The sequence below is a fragment of the Malus sylvestris genome, chromosome 16 (assembly GCF_916048215.2).
Source record: "Malus sylvestris chromosome 16, drMalSylv7.2, whole genome shotgun sequence".
Lineage (NCBI taxonomy): Eukaryota > Viridiplantae > Streptophyta > Magnoliopsida > Rosales > Rosaceae > Malus > Malus sylvestris.
This window is the reverse complement of record NC_062275.1, coordinates 7,139,913-7,156,624: the sequence shown is the minus strand read 5'-3', so window position 1 is coordinate 7,156,624 and position 16,712 is coordinate 7,139,913. Positions and strand designations below refer to the sequence as shown.

The window sequence follows — 16,712 nt, the reverse complement described above, 5'->3', positions numbered from 1 at the left end:
TTTTCTTTGGACAGTGTTTAGAAACTATACTATTATGGCCATTTTCGAGTGTGAAAAAAGTTTATAACGTAAATTATCCCGATAAATGGTTTTTTTTTTTTTTTGTCAAACGATAAATTTTGTTAGATTAGATATTATATTAGTTACCGACATAGTTTGAACCCACGTCGTCATGTAAGGGCTCAACACATTTTCACTACTGTGATAAAGGGTCACTTGCAATTGGAGTAGGGTGGTTGAACTTAAAACAAATAAGTCTTCTCTCATAAAAATTTTTGATGGTTTTTGGTTGTGTTTTGTGGTGTGTCACACTCACATCCCTATCGGTATTTGGAAATACATGATGACGAGCTAATATATAGCTAACCCTCTATTTGCAGACAGTGGCCAAAAATTGTGCCGTTGGGTTTACCACTTGACTTTAATCAGTCCCCTTTACTTCTCAAGCAGGGTAAAAGATTGGGCCATTCTATACCCTTATTTAATATAATTTTATTACCAATATAATGAAATGAAAACTAAAGAAAAGAGTTTGAAAATTTTGAGTTTTAACGATAAGGACAAAATAAAGGGTAAAGTGAATAGTATCAGGATTGACTTTTTAGTACAAAAATGTGGTTTTTGGTTAAAATGAACAGTACCGGGAGCTTTTCATTAAAGTTCCCTATAATGAATGAAATCCATGAAGATTGCAAAATATTTGAGATTCAAAAGGTTGTATTCAAATTCCAAGAGGGCATGTAACTCGAGTAGTTCAGAGTGTCTGTTTCTACACTCGAGGTTTTGTGTTCAATTTCGTTCTTCTAATATTACTTGTATGAAAAATAAAAAAATAAAAAAAACTTGTTGGACAAATTGTGATTTCATGTTAGTAGATGATAATTAAATAATGCCTAAGTTTTTAGTTTACCCTTTAGAACCGTCCCCCAACTGCTATAGCTGCGACATTGGAAGAAAGCTCTATAGGTTGGTGTACAATCAAAATTTTAACAAATAAGGTCCATCCTACGATTCAATCAAGAAAGCACCCTCTAAGATTGCCTTTTTAAAAAGATAATGACATTTTGGTAAATCACATTCAATGTTTACTTTTAAATGTCACTTAATACTATAATTTAGTGATATATCTCTTTACTTTAAAAGAGAAGTCTTAGGTCTGATTTTTGCCAAAATCGAATCGAATTAATTATATGCATGGCCCAACATATGATGCAATTCTTAGAGCAAGTCCACCGGTGTATTTGGCCCGATGGACAAGCGACAAAAATGAGGCAATAGCCCAGCAATCAACTTCAGCCCATGCGAGCAATGGGGCTCGGGAGAGGCCCGATGGACATGCTAGGTGATGAATGGTTGATGTCAGGATGACGTCAGCCACAATATAAAATTAATAAAAATATAAAATATTAATAAAAATGTAAAAAATTTTGATTTAATTTTTCTATAAATATGTTATCATATCTTCCAACTTACACCGTAATTTTATATTTTCTCAAATACGTTTGGTTGTAATTTCTTATTTAATGACACGTGGTACAACAAGACCGATTAAAAATTATATCCAAAATTACAAATAAAATTATTTTCTATTATTTTATAAAATAAAAAATGCTAATATTTTATTGCCTATTGCCAGGGCTATTCAGTATAGGAATGCAGATGCAAAAGACAGTTACTGTTCATTGGAGGCTATTCAATAATGACTTGCCCTAAGTGGTCATTGCAACAATGGAGTTGCTCATAGATAGTATCGCCTGTAACAAGGTCGGCCTTGGCTTGAAGTCAAACCACCACCAAACTATGAGTAAGATGTATTTTGTTCACTTAGCCAAAGAAAAGGAATAAAACAAACATTCAAGAGAAAGGAGAATGAAATTTGGGTTTTTAAAACAAATTTGACCCTCAAAATAAAGAGTTAATTAGAAGTTTGTAGCTTACTGTATGAAAAATAAAAAAAAGCTTGTTGGACAAATTGTGATTTCATGTTAGTAGATGATAATTAAATAATGCCTAAGTTTTTAGTTTACCCTCTAGAACTGTCCCCCAACTGCTATAGCTGCAACATTTGAAGAAAGCTCTATAGGTTGGTGTACAATCAAAATTTTAACAAATAAGGTCCATCCTACGATTCAATCAAGAAAGCACCCTCTCTAAGATTGCCTTTTTAAAAAGATAATGACATTTTGGTAAATCACATTCAATGTTTACCTTTAAATGTCACTTAATAATATGATTTAGTGATATATATTTTCACTTTAAAAGAGAAGTCTTAGGTCTGATTTTTGCCAAAATCGAATCGAATTAATTTTATGCATGGCCCAACATATGATGCAATTCTCAGAGCAAGTCCACCGGTGTATTTGACCTGATGGACAGGCGACATAAATGAGGCAATAGCCCAGCAATCAACTTCAGCCCATGTGGGCAACGGGGCTCGGGGGAGGTTGGATGGACAGGCCAGGTGATGAATGGTTGACGTCAGTCACAATATAAAATTAATAAAAATATTAAATATTAATAAATAATGTGAAAAATTAATTTAAAATGTAAAAAATTAATTTTAAAAATCTGAAAAAAAAATAAAAATTGATTTAATTTTTCTATAAATATGTTATCATATCTTCCAACTTACACCGTAATTTTATATGTTCTCAAATACTTTGGGTTGTAATTTATTATTTAATGACACGTGGTACAAAGAGACTGATTAAAAATTATATCCAAAATTAAAAATAAAATTATTTTCTATTATTTTATAAAATAAAAAATGCTAATATTTTATTGCCTACTGCCAGGGCTATTCAGTATAGGGATGCAGATGCAAAAGACAGTTATTGTTCATTGAAGGCTATTCAATAATGACTTGCCCTAAGTGCCCATTGCAACGATGAAGTTGCTCATAGATAGTATCGCCTGTAACAAGGTCGGCCTTGGCTTGAAGTCAAACCACCACCAAACTATGAGTAAGATGTATTTTGTTCACTTAGCCAAAGAAAAGGAATAAAACAAACATTCAAGAGAAAGGAGAATGAAATTTGGGTTTTTAAAACAAATTTGACCCTCAAAATAAAGAGTTAATTAGAAGTTTGTAGCTTAAGTTAGATCGATATTTTCTTTCCCACGATGCTTATATGTAAAAAATGAGTTAACGTTACTTGTTTCAGCGTTGAATGTTGACATAGATGATGTTTCTTCTTTTCGTGACATTGAAATTTATTTTTTACCTTGTTTGAACTTTATACCTCATTATAGATGACCAAAACAATCGCTAACTTTATTAATTTTTTTGCATAAATAAACATCAAATGATGATTGAAAAAAATTAACCATATTGTTTGCCAAAATTGTAAACACCCAATTATTAAGATGATTGTAACCACCTTGTTGCTTGCCAAAAATCATTTCTTCAAATAGGAAAATATTGGTGTATTCAATTGAGAATTTGAGAGATTTTAATGAATTTATAAATTCATGGATTTTTATAGAGTTTAATTGATTTGTAGAAATTCATATAAGATTTGAGTTATTATTACAAATGGTCCCTGAAATTCCCTCAAAATCTCATAGGGAGATGTGAGATTTATGGATGCTTAAAATACGTTATGAAATCTCTCCAATTCTCTCTAATTCCTCAACTTTCTCAAATTCTTTAAAACCAATTTCTAATTAAATACACATAGGATGTTATAAACTTTTTTAAAATCCTAATTGAATACACTCGAATTTCAAATGATTTTAATAAATAATCTTAAAATTATAATTGAATACACTTTAAATTCATTAAAACAATTAAAATCCCTTTAAATCTCAATTGAATACACCCCTTCATCTCTAAACAATTAGTAAACTAAACTCAGGGAAATTTCCTTCACTTGGACAAACCCTCAATAAAATGTAGTTGTCGTTTATGGTACCCCCGGAAACAGAGGTAGTTAATTGGGGTGGTTTTCCGCTCATCTACTTCATCCAACATTTCCTCTCTACCAGTTTCAGACGCTTCCATAAATTTAATCCCACCGTTCACTCCCTGCTATGCCCTTCTTCCTCACGCCACTCCCTCCTCTCTCCCCACTCTAATTCCAAAAACCCAAATCTCAGAATTCAAGAATTCAGATCCAAAGCAAGAAACAGACATGGGTTCCTGCTTACTCGAGCATCTCAAGGCTCAGCCTTTCTGGGTTCTTGTGCTCTTCACTCTCGGCTCTTTCTCTCTCCTCAAACTCTCTCTCTCTTTCCTCCAATGGGTCTACGTCAATTTCCTTAGACCTGCCAAGAATCTCAAAAAGTACGGATCTTGGGCACTCGTCACGGGACCCACCGATGGCATTGGCAAGGCCTTCGCCTTCCAACTGGCTCGGAAGGGGCTCAATCTGATCTTGGTAGGTCGGAATCCGGACAAACTCAAGGACGTCTCGGACGCTGTCCTGGCCAAGTACGGCAAAACCCAGATCAAGACCGTCGTGGTCGACTTCACCGGCGACCTCGACGACGGCGTCAGGCGCATTCGGGAGACGATTGAAGGGTTGGATGTGGGACTTTTGATTAACAACGTCGGGATTTCGTACCCGTATGCTCGGTTCTTTCATGAGGTGGATTCGGAGCTGCTGAGGAACTTGATTAAGGTTAATGTCGAAGGTACTACGAAGGTTACTCAGGCTGTTTTGCCGGGGATGGTGCAGAGGAAGAGAGGTGCTATTGTGAACATTGGTTCGGGTGCTGCGATTGTGATCCCCTCGGATCCTCTGTATGCTGTTTATGCAGCTACAAAAGCGTGAGTATATTGCACCTACTATTTCACTTCTTGTTTTTATTTTATTTTTATACAAGCAATAGTGGAGGAGGGGGAATCGAATTCGGAGTTCGAGTTCGGGTTTAGAATGCTCTTGACTAATTGAGCTACGAGCCCCTGAGTGCGTAATTTTTTGTGTATTCTTTTATCTGGGATCCATTTGTGCTTATTGTTGTAATTGTTTTTCAGGTATATTGATCAGTTCTCTAGGTGCCTGTACGTTGAATACAAGAAAAGTGGGATTGACGTGCAGTGCCAGGTACTGTTTCTGTGATTTTTTTGTTTACTTATCGTTATAGCTAGCTCAGTTGGTTTGGTTTTCGCGTTTTGCGGGTAATTGATCAACGATTTGTTTGGCAAATAGAAAATATTCATTTGATCCATAACTTTGATATTAAGTATATTGTAAGTAATTGAAGCCAACTCTCAAATCATTAGAAGTAAACCTATAGAAAGGTGGTGCGTTGTGTATATCTTTATGTAGTGAAACAAAAAGTGGCTCTGGCTTTACAATTACTTTGAAATTATCAGAATCTTTCCCCCTGCTGCATATACCATAGTAGTTATATGTTGGCGTTTAAGTAGCTTCGGATCGTTTATCTGGTTTCCGTTTTAGAGTCCATGAGTACATCACAATGGTCGTCATGTATTACCTGATTGTATCACAGGTTGATGTATATGGGAACTGTAAAAACTACCGTTGAGATGTGATCGGCAATGAAACTGATGTCAACACAAATTAAAATTGGACTAATTGGTGCAGATTTGAATGGAAATTGAAGATCTCTGAATGTGAAAGGCAGTCAGTGAGGATGTCAGTAGCGATAGTTGAAATGAGTCTTAAGAGTCTTGTGCATCATGCTTCCTGCCTTTCTAATTTTGAACGCTACCCTGTCCGGCTTCTGATTTTAAGCGTAAACTTTGAGGTTGAGTGATATGTTGCATTAGGAAATGGCAATTAAACGTGTCCTAGACTACATTCAAAATTATTAAATGGTATCTAATACATGGAGGGTGAGAGCACTGAGAAGAACCCTTATATCCTGACTCTTCGTATGCATATTGCCATAGTTTGGCAACTTATCTGTTGAGCATTGGATGCTTGCCACTAGGGAGTAGGGATGATTGTTAGTATCGACTTTGCTTCGAGTTGTTTCCATTATAAACTAAGGAGTTTCTCTTTGCAGGTTCCATTGTACGTGGCAACAAAGATGGCATCTATCAGGAGGTCTTCCTTCTTTGTACCATCAACTGACGGTTATGCCCGGGCAGCTCTGCGCTGGATAGGCTATGAGCCTCGTTGCACTCCTTACTGGCCGCACACACTTCTTTGGGGTTTGGCATGCTCATTGCCGGAGTCTGTTGTTGACGCATGGCGTCTGCGATTTTGCCTGAGGATTCGGAAGAGAGGACAGCAGAAAGATTCTTCCCTGAAGCAGGCATAGATGACCGAACGCTACTGTTACGTTATTCAGATGCGTTGTTGGGTAGGTCATGCCAGTTTGGTTTAGCGGATTAGGACTTCGGAAATCTGATTGTATGCTTGGACTTCATTTTCTGTTGTATGTTTTGAAATTCCATGGTCGTTGTTGATTGGTGATCACTGTTTTCTTTCTTGTTAATGCCTTGAACTGCTCTCTAGTGAAATAGCCACATTGTTTGAAGATCTATTACTTCAAGGGAAATTTAACGAAAGGCTCTCAGTACGGTTCACTTTAAAGAAAAATCATATTTTTACTCCAAAAGTCAATTCTGGTACCATTCACTTACAACACCTTTTTGTCATTTTTGTTAAAATTCAAAGTTTTCAATCTCTTTTCATTAGTTTTCCTTTAATTCAATTAGACTGACAAGAACAAACTAATTGAAGCACCTTGCTTACGGGCGCAACTTGGATAGGAATATCCGATTCTAATCTCTTTGTTTGTACGAGGCTAGGTTGCGATATGGGTTTTCCTTATAATTCTCCATTTATTCTCATAAAAAAAATTGTCGCTTGGTACTATTGTTTGACTGGTATTCCTTATCACTTATACATGGGAATATGAATCGAAACATCTCTCGATTGGGTCTCAACTTGGAATTATTACCTCACACCCATTCTATATTTTCTCCCTAGTTGATTATAGGCATAATTCAAATAATCAATGCAGCTTCATATCCAGTTGTGCCCGGTTTCGGTGTAGTAGTTATATCTCGATTCATCCTTCTTCTTTTTTCTAGGGGTTTTATAATTGGACATTGAACCCATTTCATACGCTATACTAGCTTATGCTTAAAACAAATTGAAGGGATAAAAAGAAAATACAAACATGTGTCACGTTTGACGATATATAGTAGTGGGAGATTATGGGACGAAAGGTCATCATTCTCTTTGATTTGCACAACCAAAAAATTATTCAAAGGATGTACAAGAAGATCAAAAAATACGAGATTGTATAAAAAATCATGTGCAAAATAATATGAAAAATATAACGCAGAGGGAATTGCATGTATAGAGATAAAAAAAGAATCGATAATACAAATTCTTCGTTTCTTGGTCCGTTGTTGTAATAAAACAAATTAAGTAGAGAAATAAAAAATCAAGCCCATAAGTGAGCGGAAAGTGTCATTGGGCCTGAAGCACATTATCTCAGGCCCGTAAACATTTACCCGCCCTTCACATACGCCTTGAGCGCAGTACGCACCTTCCGGTTAATATACAGAGACCGACTGTTGCCGCCATTGAAATACCTCCGAAGAAAAATTGGTATGTGGGTTTCCTGTGTTTTTATTTTTAAGTCATAGGAAGTTACCAGGTCGATCAATGAGGAAGGAAAACTTGACTTTGGTCTCCCATACGGCGGAGGCCACGGTGTTCGTCGACACCAGCCTCGGCACCCACATCGCCGTCACCATCGACCCCAACGACACCGTTTCTGCACTCAAACGTAATATTATCCCATCCCTTCTCTTTTAGTATTCAGTCTGATACTGTTTTTTACCTCCCATTCAAAAAATTTAATCGCTTTTATTGTTTTTCTGGGTAAAGAATGCTGCTTTGAATAATTATTACCAAATTGGAAAATTTGGGTGTTAATATTTATGAATTTACAATTTGTTCAGCTCCAAATACCCAATTAAATGCATTGTTTTCGGCCTTTGAAGAGTCTTAGAAATCACAAGGCGGCTTGTAGCTCGAGTGATTAAGAGCGCTTATCTTGCAAACAAGGTCATGAGTTCAAATCCCCTATCCCGTAATAATGATGCTTGTACAAAAGAAAAAACTGATCTTATAAAGCTATAGGAAGATGCTTTATATCACAACTTTTCGTATGATTGTCATTAATGTGATTCACTTTACATCTACATTGTTCCATTAGTTATCATCCTTCCACTTTTTTTACCATGAATACTTGAAATTTGCGTTTTTATGTACTGTGAATGATTGTGTGAATGCCTTCAATGTGCAGGGAAAATAGAACATGAACATCTATTGTGCTTTACTAGGGCGGGAAAAATCGAAGTTGAAACTCTAAAGGTTTGTTTTTTTCTTAATGAACTGTTAATTTACTTTTGCTGAAATATAGCCTTGGTATTGAGGATGATTTGTATGCCTGGTAGGTAAAACGCAAAGGATTCTTTTATCACCTATCAGATTCCATGGTTGTTAGAAATGCTTTCAGGGTCAACAATAACTGGTTTGTTTCTGCCGATGCTAAAGATGTTCTGGGGAAAAGATTGTCCAATTTTAATGATTCAATGCCATTGCTACTTGAGGGGAACAAGCGTGCAGAAGAGAAAGTTAATATTGCTGACCAGGCTGGGTCAGTTGACTCTGCTAGAGAAACTTCAAAACAATTGGAGATAGGGTTCAAGAGTTCTGGTATTGGTCATTGTGCAACTTCATTTGATGAGACGGCCAATCGGCTGGAACCTGAAATACAGGAGGACCACAGCGTACGTAGCGAGGGGTACAGAGTTCCCAAAACACAAGATTGCAGGGCAGATGGCTCGAGGAAAGAAATTGATGTCCAATGCGATGTCTCTTCGGAAAAAGCTTTGCCTGCTGAAAAGAAAAGACAACGCAAGACTAAGCAGAGAAATGAAAAACCAGTGCAGTTAAAAGAAGACAGTGCTTCAGTTCTTGGATTTGGTAAAGAACAGTCGCAGCCAGATAATATACCACCTGAAAATTCATTAGGCAATCAGAGTAGAGATGTTCTATGTGACGTGACTTTTGGAAAGAAAACTACTACCAGTAAAGATGTTTCACAGGATATGGCAGCTGGAAACAAAAACACTACAGAAGAACCTTGCGGGAGTTCAGCTTCTAGTATGGATAACAGGTCACATTCTGGAATTCATATGACAAATGATCCATACAAGGGCACTGAAGTTCTTGGAAAACACATCGGGAGCAGGGAGAATACATCTAAGCATGGCAGTTTTGTGGTCTCCAATATAGCAGTGGAAGATGCTTCACAATCTCAGCCTGCTGCAAAGAAAAAGCGGAGGTTTGAAAACATATCTGGTCTTGAGGATTCACTGAAAGAAAATGATAAAGTGACTTCCAAGCCAGAGATTGCATCTGAATTCTCTTTAAGGGACACACAGAAAAATGCAAGTGCTATCTTATATGGTTCAACTGCCGAATCTTCAGAGAAGAAGAAGAAAAAGAGAAAAATTTCACCAAATTCTCTTCATGAAGTAGTTGCTGCAGCTCCTTCCGGAAGAGATGTTTTACAAGAGAGATCTGCTGTTGCTGCTTCAGGAAGTAATGATAAAAATTCAGGTGTAGAAGACAATGCTGCTTCTATTAATGAACAAGGTATACAAGCTTTAATGCCACCTAAACTCAATGGAATCTCTCAGAAGGGAAATCACTGTGCTCATGTCCAAGAGTTGCGGGAAAATTCTGGATTACCCTCATCACTGGGTAAGTTTCGTTTGCTCTATTGATATGTGATCAGTTATAGATTTTTTTTATTCCCTTGAATCCTTTCTAACTTAGATTTTCAAGAATTTAACTAATCTAGATGGAAAAGGGGTCTTTTGTCTAAGATTACTGCTCTTTCTTTTATAGATGTTAATAATACTGCCAATGTGGAAAACAAAAGTGGTGAGGCTGAAGAAGGATTGGACAACCGTCCTTCCTCTGTTTTCAAAGTTCCCAGTGAAGGTGTAATTGATTGCGTAGAAAGAATTGGAGAGGAGAGAGAATCATTACAGAGAAAGGATTCTGAATTGGTGACGTCTGAAAAGACACAGTTGCCTGGTCAGGATAAGAGAGATAGGAATGATACAAAAGTAATTGTGAAATCTGAATGGTTGGATGCAAATGGAATGGTCACTCCTAATAACACTAGTAAGAAGAAAAAGAAGACCAGAAAAACCAAGGGATCCATAGGAGAAACTTTGGTTGAATCAGGTGCAGGACACATTAAAGGTTCTGAGAATGGAATTTCGTTGGATGAACCTCGTGAAGCTGTACATGGTGAACATGCTAGTGATAAAGCTAAGGAGGAGGCAAGTAATGTTTCTAAGAAAAATGGGATAGATGTATTAGAAAAAGAAACGGACAGTTCTCATATCGTTGCGAAAACTGGTAACCTTGATCTCAGTGAGGTGGGGAACCTGGAGCAAAATGGCAAACCTCAAGAAAATGCAGAAGGTATGGAGCAGAACATCAAAAAGAAATCTAAGAGGAAAAAGAGTACCATGACAAAAGAAATCCCGAATTTGAAAGCTGAAGCGCAAAAAGTTGGTCACCAGGTTCCAACACCGACAACTGATATGTTGGACAAAACAAGTCCCATTGAACAATCAAATGGGAAAGCTGTGGAATCTGATAAGGGCTATGGCATGGAAACTGATTCGGTCCCTGCTCGGTCAAAATCCAAGCGTATTGACCCTACTAAAGCTCCTTCTCATGCACTAGAACACACTAGCATAAGTTTTGGGAACCCTCCTGAAAATGGATGCTCTAATGAGGCTGATAATAACATGGAAGTTTCTTGTGAAGGCAATAAGGACAACTTTGACAACCATCAGGTGCCTGGCCTAGGCCAGCATGAAGTTGCCACCTCTAAAGAAGTGCACGCCGAGGTAACTAGAACAAACAGAGCAGATGATAAACCAAAAAAGAAGCGAAGAAAGCTTGATGTACAAAGTGGTCCCTCGCCTGATCTGCAAAGTTCGCTCAAGTCTAAGAAGAACCAAGGGATCGATGGAAGGTCTGAAGCTGGCAACTCTAACTCCATACAGCCGCAAGGATCATCATCCAAGGGTGACGATGGAAAAAGGTTTTCGAAGAAAGTTCCTAAAACTGGGACCAAAGCCCCAACCCCGGATAAGTCTGATAAGATGAATTCCATTTCTAAAGCAGCCCGAACTCACAGTGGTGCTGACGTTTCTGGTATTGATAGGACTCGTATAGGGAAAAAGAATGATTCTTCAGCTGGACTGAATTCTAAATTGGAAAAAGCAAACAATAAACCTCTCCAAAATAAAATGGATAACAAGTCTCAATCAGGTGTGAACCGAAATCGTGTGGCCAGTGGAAAACCTTATGGTATCGATTATGGTGAAGTTGTAAACAGCCCAGAAAGGAGGAAGATCTTAGCTACACCAAGGAAAATTTTCAAGGATGATGACAGTAGTGGGAGTTCTGAAGATGAAGGTAAAGATGAACTTTCAAAGGCCAGCACCCAAACTCCATCAGATTATTCGTCGTCTGGCTACTCAGATGGGGAAAGCAATGCAGATATGAGCACACCAAGAAGCGGTAAGTTGAAAAAGAATTCATGTCTTGAATATTTATACCCACAGCAGTTTTCATGATTTCATTATCCGATACATTGCATTTTCCACAGGAAAGGCTGGTGAGAGAAGCGTCATAAAATCCTGGTACGTTTGTTAGCAGCCATGCCTCTTTAACAACTTTGTACCTTTCATCTAATTCGCTTGGTCTGTCGCTCGTAAGAAGATTTGTTTTTTTTTTTCTCCCTAAGAAAAAACCGGAATTGTAATGGGGATCAATCTGTCGCTAAGAACCACGGAGCATTGTTACTTTTATATTGAAATCTTCCTTCTCATCAATATCTGAGGCCTTTCATGTATTGTTTCATCGTGGAGCAGCACTTCCGGCATAAAGGACATGAATTGGGATGAATTGGCCAAAAGTTCTAGCACATTCAAGAAGGCAAAACTTACAGCGTCTCAGTCACAACTGGAGGAGGACAGCGAACCCATTGAACCCGTACCCGACAGTCAGCCTGTATCATAGTCATTGAACCGTCGCCAATGTTTTCGCATTCTCTCCGAGGCCTTGAGATTATGTTGTTTTCTGTTTTTACGTTTAGTTTGTCTCCCCTCCTTTGGAACCCTTTCAGCTGCATCGTATCCGTGCGGCAGTTTTGTCATGAATCAAAAGGGTCTTAGTGCGTGTAGAATCTGTAGATTGCTTCCTTTTTCGCCCCCTTTTGTTCCCGCCATGTAGTAAGCTTGTTTGACTGTATAATTAAGGCAGGTTTATGGATTATTTAAGGTTGCAATTAAAGTGGATTTTGTAGGACGATTTTGTCGCGGAAAGAAGTAACATATTTTCAGTTTGCTAAGCGGATTAGCAGGCTAATAGAAGCTGTTAATCTCCTATCTTTACGTTAATTTTTACTTTATGTTATGCAGCTAGTCAACAAAATCATGCATTGGGGCCACTGCAAATGCATTGTTTTAGTCGTTATGGAAATCATCGTCTAAAGTATAAATTTCGAATTAACCAAGTATTTTATTAACTTTTTAGGCTTAAAAATTCCAAATATTCCAAGCATGACGTAATCAGTATCTCTCACCATTCACATACCCACATTGGACAACTAATTTGATGTTTTGGTGTTTATTTTCAGCAATTAGGTCATACATATAAATCAAAGACAAATAAAAGGATAAAAATAAATAAAGTATGCAAAGAGAAAGAGAAGGGCGATAATAGTCTCAAAAATATATATATAAAAAGAATTACCGTCAAAATTATTATGTTCACATTCTAACTTTGGATTTGACTACTATATTTACATGTATTCACATTCTCAATTTTGGATTTGGCTACCATACTTACATGTATTGAATATACAATCACCATCTTAATTGTCAAATGGTAATTGTATTAATTACATATATTCACATATTTGACCATTAGATGGTGATTATAAAAAATACATGTAGTCAATCCCCTCAATTTGTCATCATTGATAAAACAAAATGACAACAAACTTAGAACGTGAATAATAGAAATGCTAAGGAGACTCTCTCAAAAGTCGGATTCTTCATCAACTCTCTATCACATCCCATTCTTCATCAACTCTCTATCACATCCCAGACTCACCGTAGCAAGATATTGTCCGCTTTGGGCCACGCCCTCACGGATTTGTTCTTAGGCCTTAGCCCAAAACGCGTCTTGCTAGGAAGAGATGGGCATGTACATATAAAACCAGGGACCAACCCCTACCCCGCCGATGTGGGATCTTACACTCTCTGTTGTCCACAACATTTTATAATTTTAGTACGAAAATTAACGTTAAAATGTGAGGTGTCAGAGTCTCCTTATCATTCTCATGAGAAAGAAGGATTATGTTTCTCTAATAGATATTAGATGGAAATCATTGCTCAAGCAAGAATGCATATACACAAATAATAACATGATTTGAATAAATTTTTTCCCATTAAACAAGAAATTATATTGCACATATTTGCAGAGTGACAATTGGTTTATATCAATCAACTGGGACCGTTGGATGGGCTCCCCTTTTGCCGTTTCCGAAAAACCACCTCCGTGTTAGCACCAAAACCGTCAACCTCCTTGACATGAACCAACTTACTCCTCCGAAACATTGCCACCAACGGCTTCACACTATACAGATCATTCGCCGAGTACTTATCCGTCCGCCGCGAGATTGCCACGTGTAAAACGCAGACCCCGCCGGGCCTCAACGTCCGTTCGATCTCGGAAACGAACTTCCGCGGGTACAGAGCGTGGTCGAACACGTTCGAGAACTCGAAGTCGAAGGTGTCGTCGCCAAATGGCTGGTTGTGGAAGTCGCCCTTGACCACGAGCGGAGGGAACGGTACGAGGTCGATGCCGACGGAGTCGGACACCCCGACTCGCTTCAACGCCTCAACTTCCTGGCCGACTCTAGCCCCGATGCAGAGGGCCTTGGAGCCGTTGGTGAGGAGGTTCTGGCGCTTCATTTGTTGGAAGACTTGGGAGAAGACTTGGATTTTTCGGTCCCAGTCGCGGGTGGTCCATAACTGGCGGAGCCTAGGGTTGTTGGTTTTGTTGACCTGCCGCTCGAGGTAGGCTTCGTAGGAGGTGTAGCCTGGTCGGATTCGGATGTCTTTGCCGGATGAGGTATTGGTTTCTGTTTCTTGTTGGGATTCGGGTTGTATAACCGGGAGGATGTTATTGTGTGTAGTGGCGACGGCGGTAGCGGCCGTCCTGTGGAGGTTGTGGGGTTGGAGACGGAGGACGAGAAGGAGAATGGGAAGACTGAGGAGGAGGAGAGAGAGGAACAAGTATTTGAAAGTCGGAATGTTGTGTTTCATGTTATCTCTGCATGAGTTCCCCTCACTTTCTCTCTCTATATCTCTTTCTCTCTTCAAGGACCTCCGTCAGTTCTCTTCGGCTTGTGTCTTCTTCCTCCTATTCCTTGAACCCTATATTATATAGGCATCTATTTTGTATAAATTTGTTGGAGGGGGAAGGAGATGTATATATTTTCCAAGTTTCCAGCAACAAAAAGGAAAGAGATGTATTCGCTCAATCGTATTTGTTTCCTAGCTGAACTCCTCGTTTTAAAAGGGTAAATTGTAACTAAAACTAACGTCCCCTAAACTTACTCAAAAGAAAAACTCTAACTTCACATCAATTACGTTGCCAGACAGAAGTTTTTTGTTTTGTTACCAGACTGCAAATTTTAACTATACAACGGAACCTATTTTTAGATTCGCAGTTTGATAATATAAATTACTAAACAAACAATTTAATAAGAAATTATTCTAATAATAAATATATTGGTAGTCAATTATATAATTCGGCAAAAAAAAAAATGATGAGACCAAGGTCCCAATGTACTAATGTAGCATGATTAAGGAGGAAGTCATTAGTCATATAATGGCATGTATTATATAATAAAGAATAAATTGACATGTATAAAAGTTAAAACATTGTAACCTTGTTAGCCAGTTAATTAATTAAAGCTATTTGAACATAACAGATGGATAGTGTAAATAGTTATATGATATTAAACTTCCTTCTTAGCTCTAAGACCTTTATTAAATACCATGTCCTTATTTGCATGAATAAAAAAGAAAGAGTAATGTTAGAGAGATCATATGTTTAAACCATATTTTTTGTAGATTACATAATGTGGCAAGTGATGGTTAGATTTAGGGACGGAGTTAGAAATTTCTTCTAATGGGGGCAATCCGAAAACAACTAACAAAACCTTATTATGGTATGACTTGTACCTAATATGAAAATGAGGATGGTTTCAAATGATGATTCATCACAATTTCAATGTTACAAAAATTTATGTGTAGTAATAGAAAGTGGCAAAATGAAGAGAAAAATATTAATAAATGAGAGGTGAGAAATGGGTTTTTCTTTTGAATGATGAAACAGGAGCACTTTTGCTCATGTTATATTTTATATAGGAGTTTGCTTGATATTAGATACATATACTTTCTTCAAATATAATATATGTATGTATATAACTACAGTCTGTAGCTTAACAAGAAATTACTTAAGTTGGGGCATCTGCCTCCAGTGAACCTTCATTGACTCCGTCTATAATTAGATTTCTTCTTTAAATTGTTAGAAAAATTCAATCATTAATCAACATATTACGTAGTCTATACAATATGCTCTAAAAACATGATCTACTAGCATTTTCCAAAAGAAAATGGAGATTATAATGAATGGAATTGTGGAATGCACCAACCACTCAGTTGCCTCAGCCACAAAACTATGCGTTAATTAATTATGTAAAAAGTAACTCTAGTATAAGGAAGATCATTAATAAACAAAGAAGATTAATATAAAACTTTACTATGACCAACCAGAGAGGGGAAAAGTGGTGTGTAAGTGCGCAAGCACGAGTCGAAGTGGCATTATTCTGGAGTCCCGATCGACCTGATATTTGTTAACAAAGTGATGAACATTGCATTGGTTACATATGCATATGCATATTGACATTGTTGCATGGCTTCCGTGACCTGTGATCACATCTGTTGCTTGTTGTTGAAGCCTAGCTACGTCTTCCATCTTGATTAGTTGCGATGAACACCACTCAGGCTCCTCCATTTCATGTGCCACACAAGCCTCAAAAGAATAAAAAATGTTATCGTCACTACATTTTGTACATCGCATAAGCAAATTTTACAATGTATATCTATACTACTTCTTCAGGGTGTCTTTGGAAGTGATTTTAAAATGTCTAAATCATTTTTGATGAAAGTGTTTTAGAACAACTCCTTAGTAAAATGCAAGTGAAATCTTAAAAAATCACTTGAAGTGCTTCCTGCAAGAAGAACCACATAACTGATGCTTCTTCCAAAATGCATTTTAAGTGCTTTTGGAACCCAAAAAATACTTTCAACAAAAGTTCTTTTAATCATTTTGAAAGAACTTCCAAACGATCTATATCATCGATGTGAGACCTGTTTGTATTAGTGAGTCCTATATCGACGGAGCAGTGATACAAATGTGATGTACAAAATGTGCTAATTAAGTCTAGCAGGTTACTCAAAGATAAAGTTTGGGATCATACCGACTAATTCTTATAAAAATTTCTAGTGCACATCAAAAGCACACATTTAAGTTACACGTCTAAACATAACATAATCTAACAGCTCTTGCTTAAATGTGGAACTTAAATATGCAATT

General features: G+C 37.4%; 3 protein-coding genes across 5 annotated transcripts; 2 read left to right on the top strand and 1 right to left on the bottom strand.

Annotated features, from left to right (window-relative positions):
* Positions 1 to 3,885: 3,885 nt before the first annotated feature.
* Positions 3,886 to 6,484, top strand: LOC126608115 (very-long-chain 3-oxoacyl-CoA reductase 1-like). Its single transcript, XM_050275899.1, has 3 exons — positions 3,886 to 4,771; positions 4,979 to 5,048; positions 5,977 to 6,484. Exons 1-3 carry the CDS (start codon positions 4,134 to 4,136, stop codon positions 6,232 to 6,234), a joined length of 966 nt encoding a protein of 321 aa, XP_050131856.1. The 5' UTR covers positions 3,886 to 4,133; the 3' UTR covers positions 6,235 to 6,484.
* A 990-nt stretch (positions 6,485 to 7,474) lies between these two features.
* On the top strand, positions 7,475 to 12,344 carry LOC126608684 (uncharacterized). 3 transcript variants are annotated; one of them, XM_050276653.1, is made up of 6 exons: positions 7,475 to 7,719; positions 8,242 to 8,309; positions 8,393 to 9,707; positions 9,855 to 11,555; positions 11,644 to 11,677; positions 11,909 to 12,344. In XM_050276653.1, the coding sequence occupies exons 1-6, from the start codon at positions 7,596 to 7,598 to the stop codon at positions 12,054 to 12,056; spliced, it is 3,390 nt and encodes a 1,129-aa protein (XP_050132610.1). In that variant the 5' UTR covers positions 7,475 to 7,595; the 3' UTR covers positions 12,057 to 12,344. The 3 variants fall into 3 exon arrangements, with proteins under 3 accessions (XP_050132610.1, XP_050132609.1, XP_050132611.1); XM_050276652.1 differs by having other exon boundaries at positions 8,393 to 9,716; XM_050276654.1 differs by lacking the exon at positions 7,475 to 7,719 and having other exon boundaries at positions 8,493 to 9,716.
* Positions 12,345 to 13,449: 1,105 nt separating this feature from the next.
* LOC126608521 (uncharacterized) lies at positions 13,450 to 14,671 on the bottom strand. Its single transcript, XM_050276462.1, has one exon. It carries the CDS (start codon positions 14,369 to 14,371, stop codon positions 13,547 to 13,549), a length of 825 nt encoding a protein of 274 aa, XP_050132419.1. The 5' UTR covers positions 14,372 to 14,671; the 3' UTR covers positions 13,450 to 13,546.
* Positions 14,672 to 16,712: the final 2,041 nt, after the last annotated feature.

What these genes read in the sequence shown, in the direction of transcription:
- LOC126608521 (XM_050276462.1), bottom strand. Translation starts at nt 14,371, where the DNA reads ATGAAACACAACATTCCGACTTTCAAATACTTGTTCCTCTCTCTCCTC.
- LOC126608115 (XM_050275899.1), top strand. Translation starts at nt 4,134, where the DNA reads ATGGGTTCCTGCTTACTCGAGCATCTCAAGGCTCAGCCTTTCTGGGTT. An exon ending in GTTTATGCAGCTACAAAAGC is followed by an intron (nt 4,772 to 4,978) that starts GTGAGTATATTG and finishes ATTGTTTTTCAG; the next exon opens with GTATATTGATCAGTTCTCTA. An exon ending in GGATTGACGTGCAGTGCCAG is followed by an intron (nt 5,049 to 5,976) that starts GTACTGTTTCTG and finishes TTCTCTTTGCAG; the next exon opens with GTTCCATTGTACGTGGCAAC.
- LOC126608684 (XM_050276652.1), top strand. Translation starts at nt 7,596, where the DNA reads ATGAGGAAGGAAAACTTGACTTTGGTCTCCCATACGGCGGAGGCCACG. An exon ending in CTCATCACTGGGTAAGTTTC is followed by an intron (nt 9,717 to 9,854) that starts GTTTGCTCTATT and finishes TTTCTTTTATAG; the next exon opens with ATGTTAATAATACTGCCAAT. An exon ending in TATGAGCACACCAAGAAGCG is followed by an intron (nt 11,556 to 11,643) that starts GTAAGTTGAAAA and finishes CATTTTCCACAG; the next exon opens with GAAAGGCTGGTGAGAGAAGC.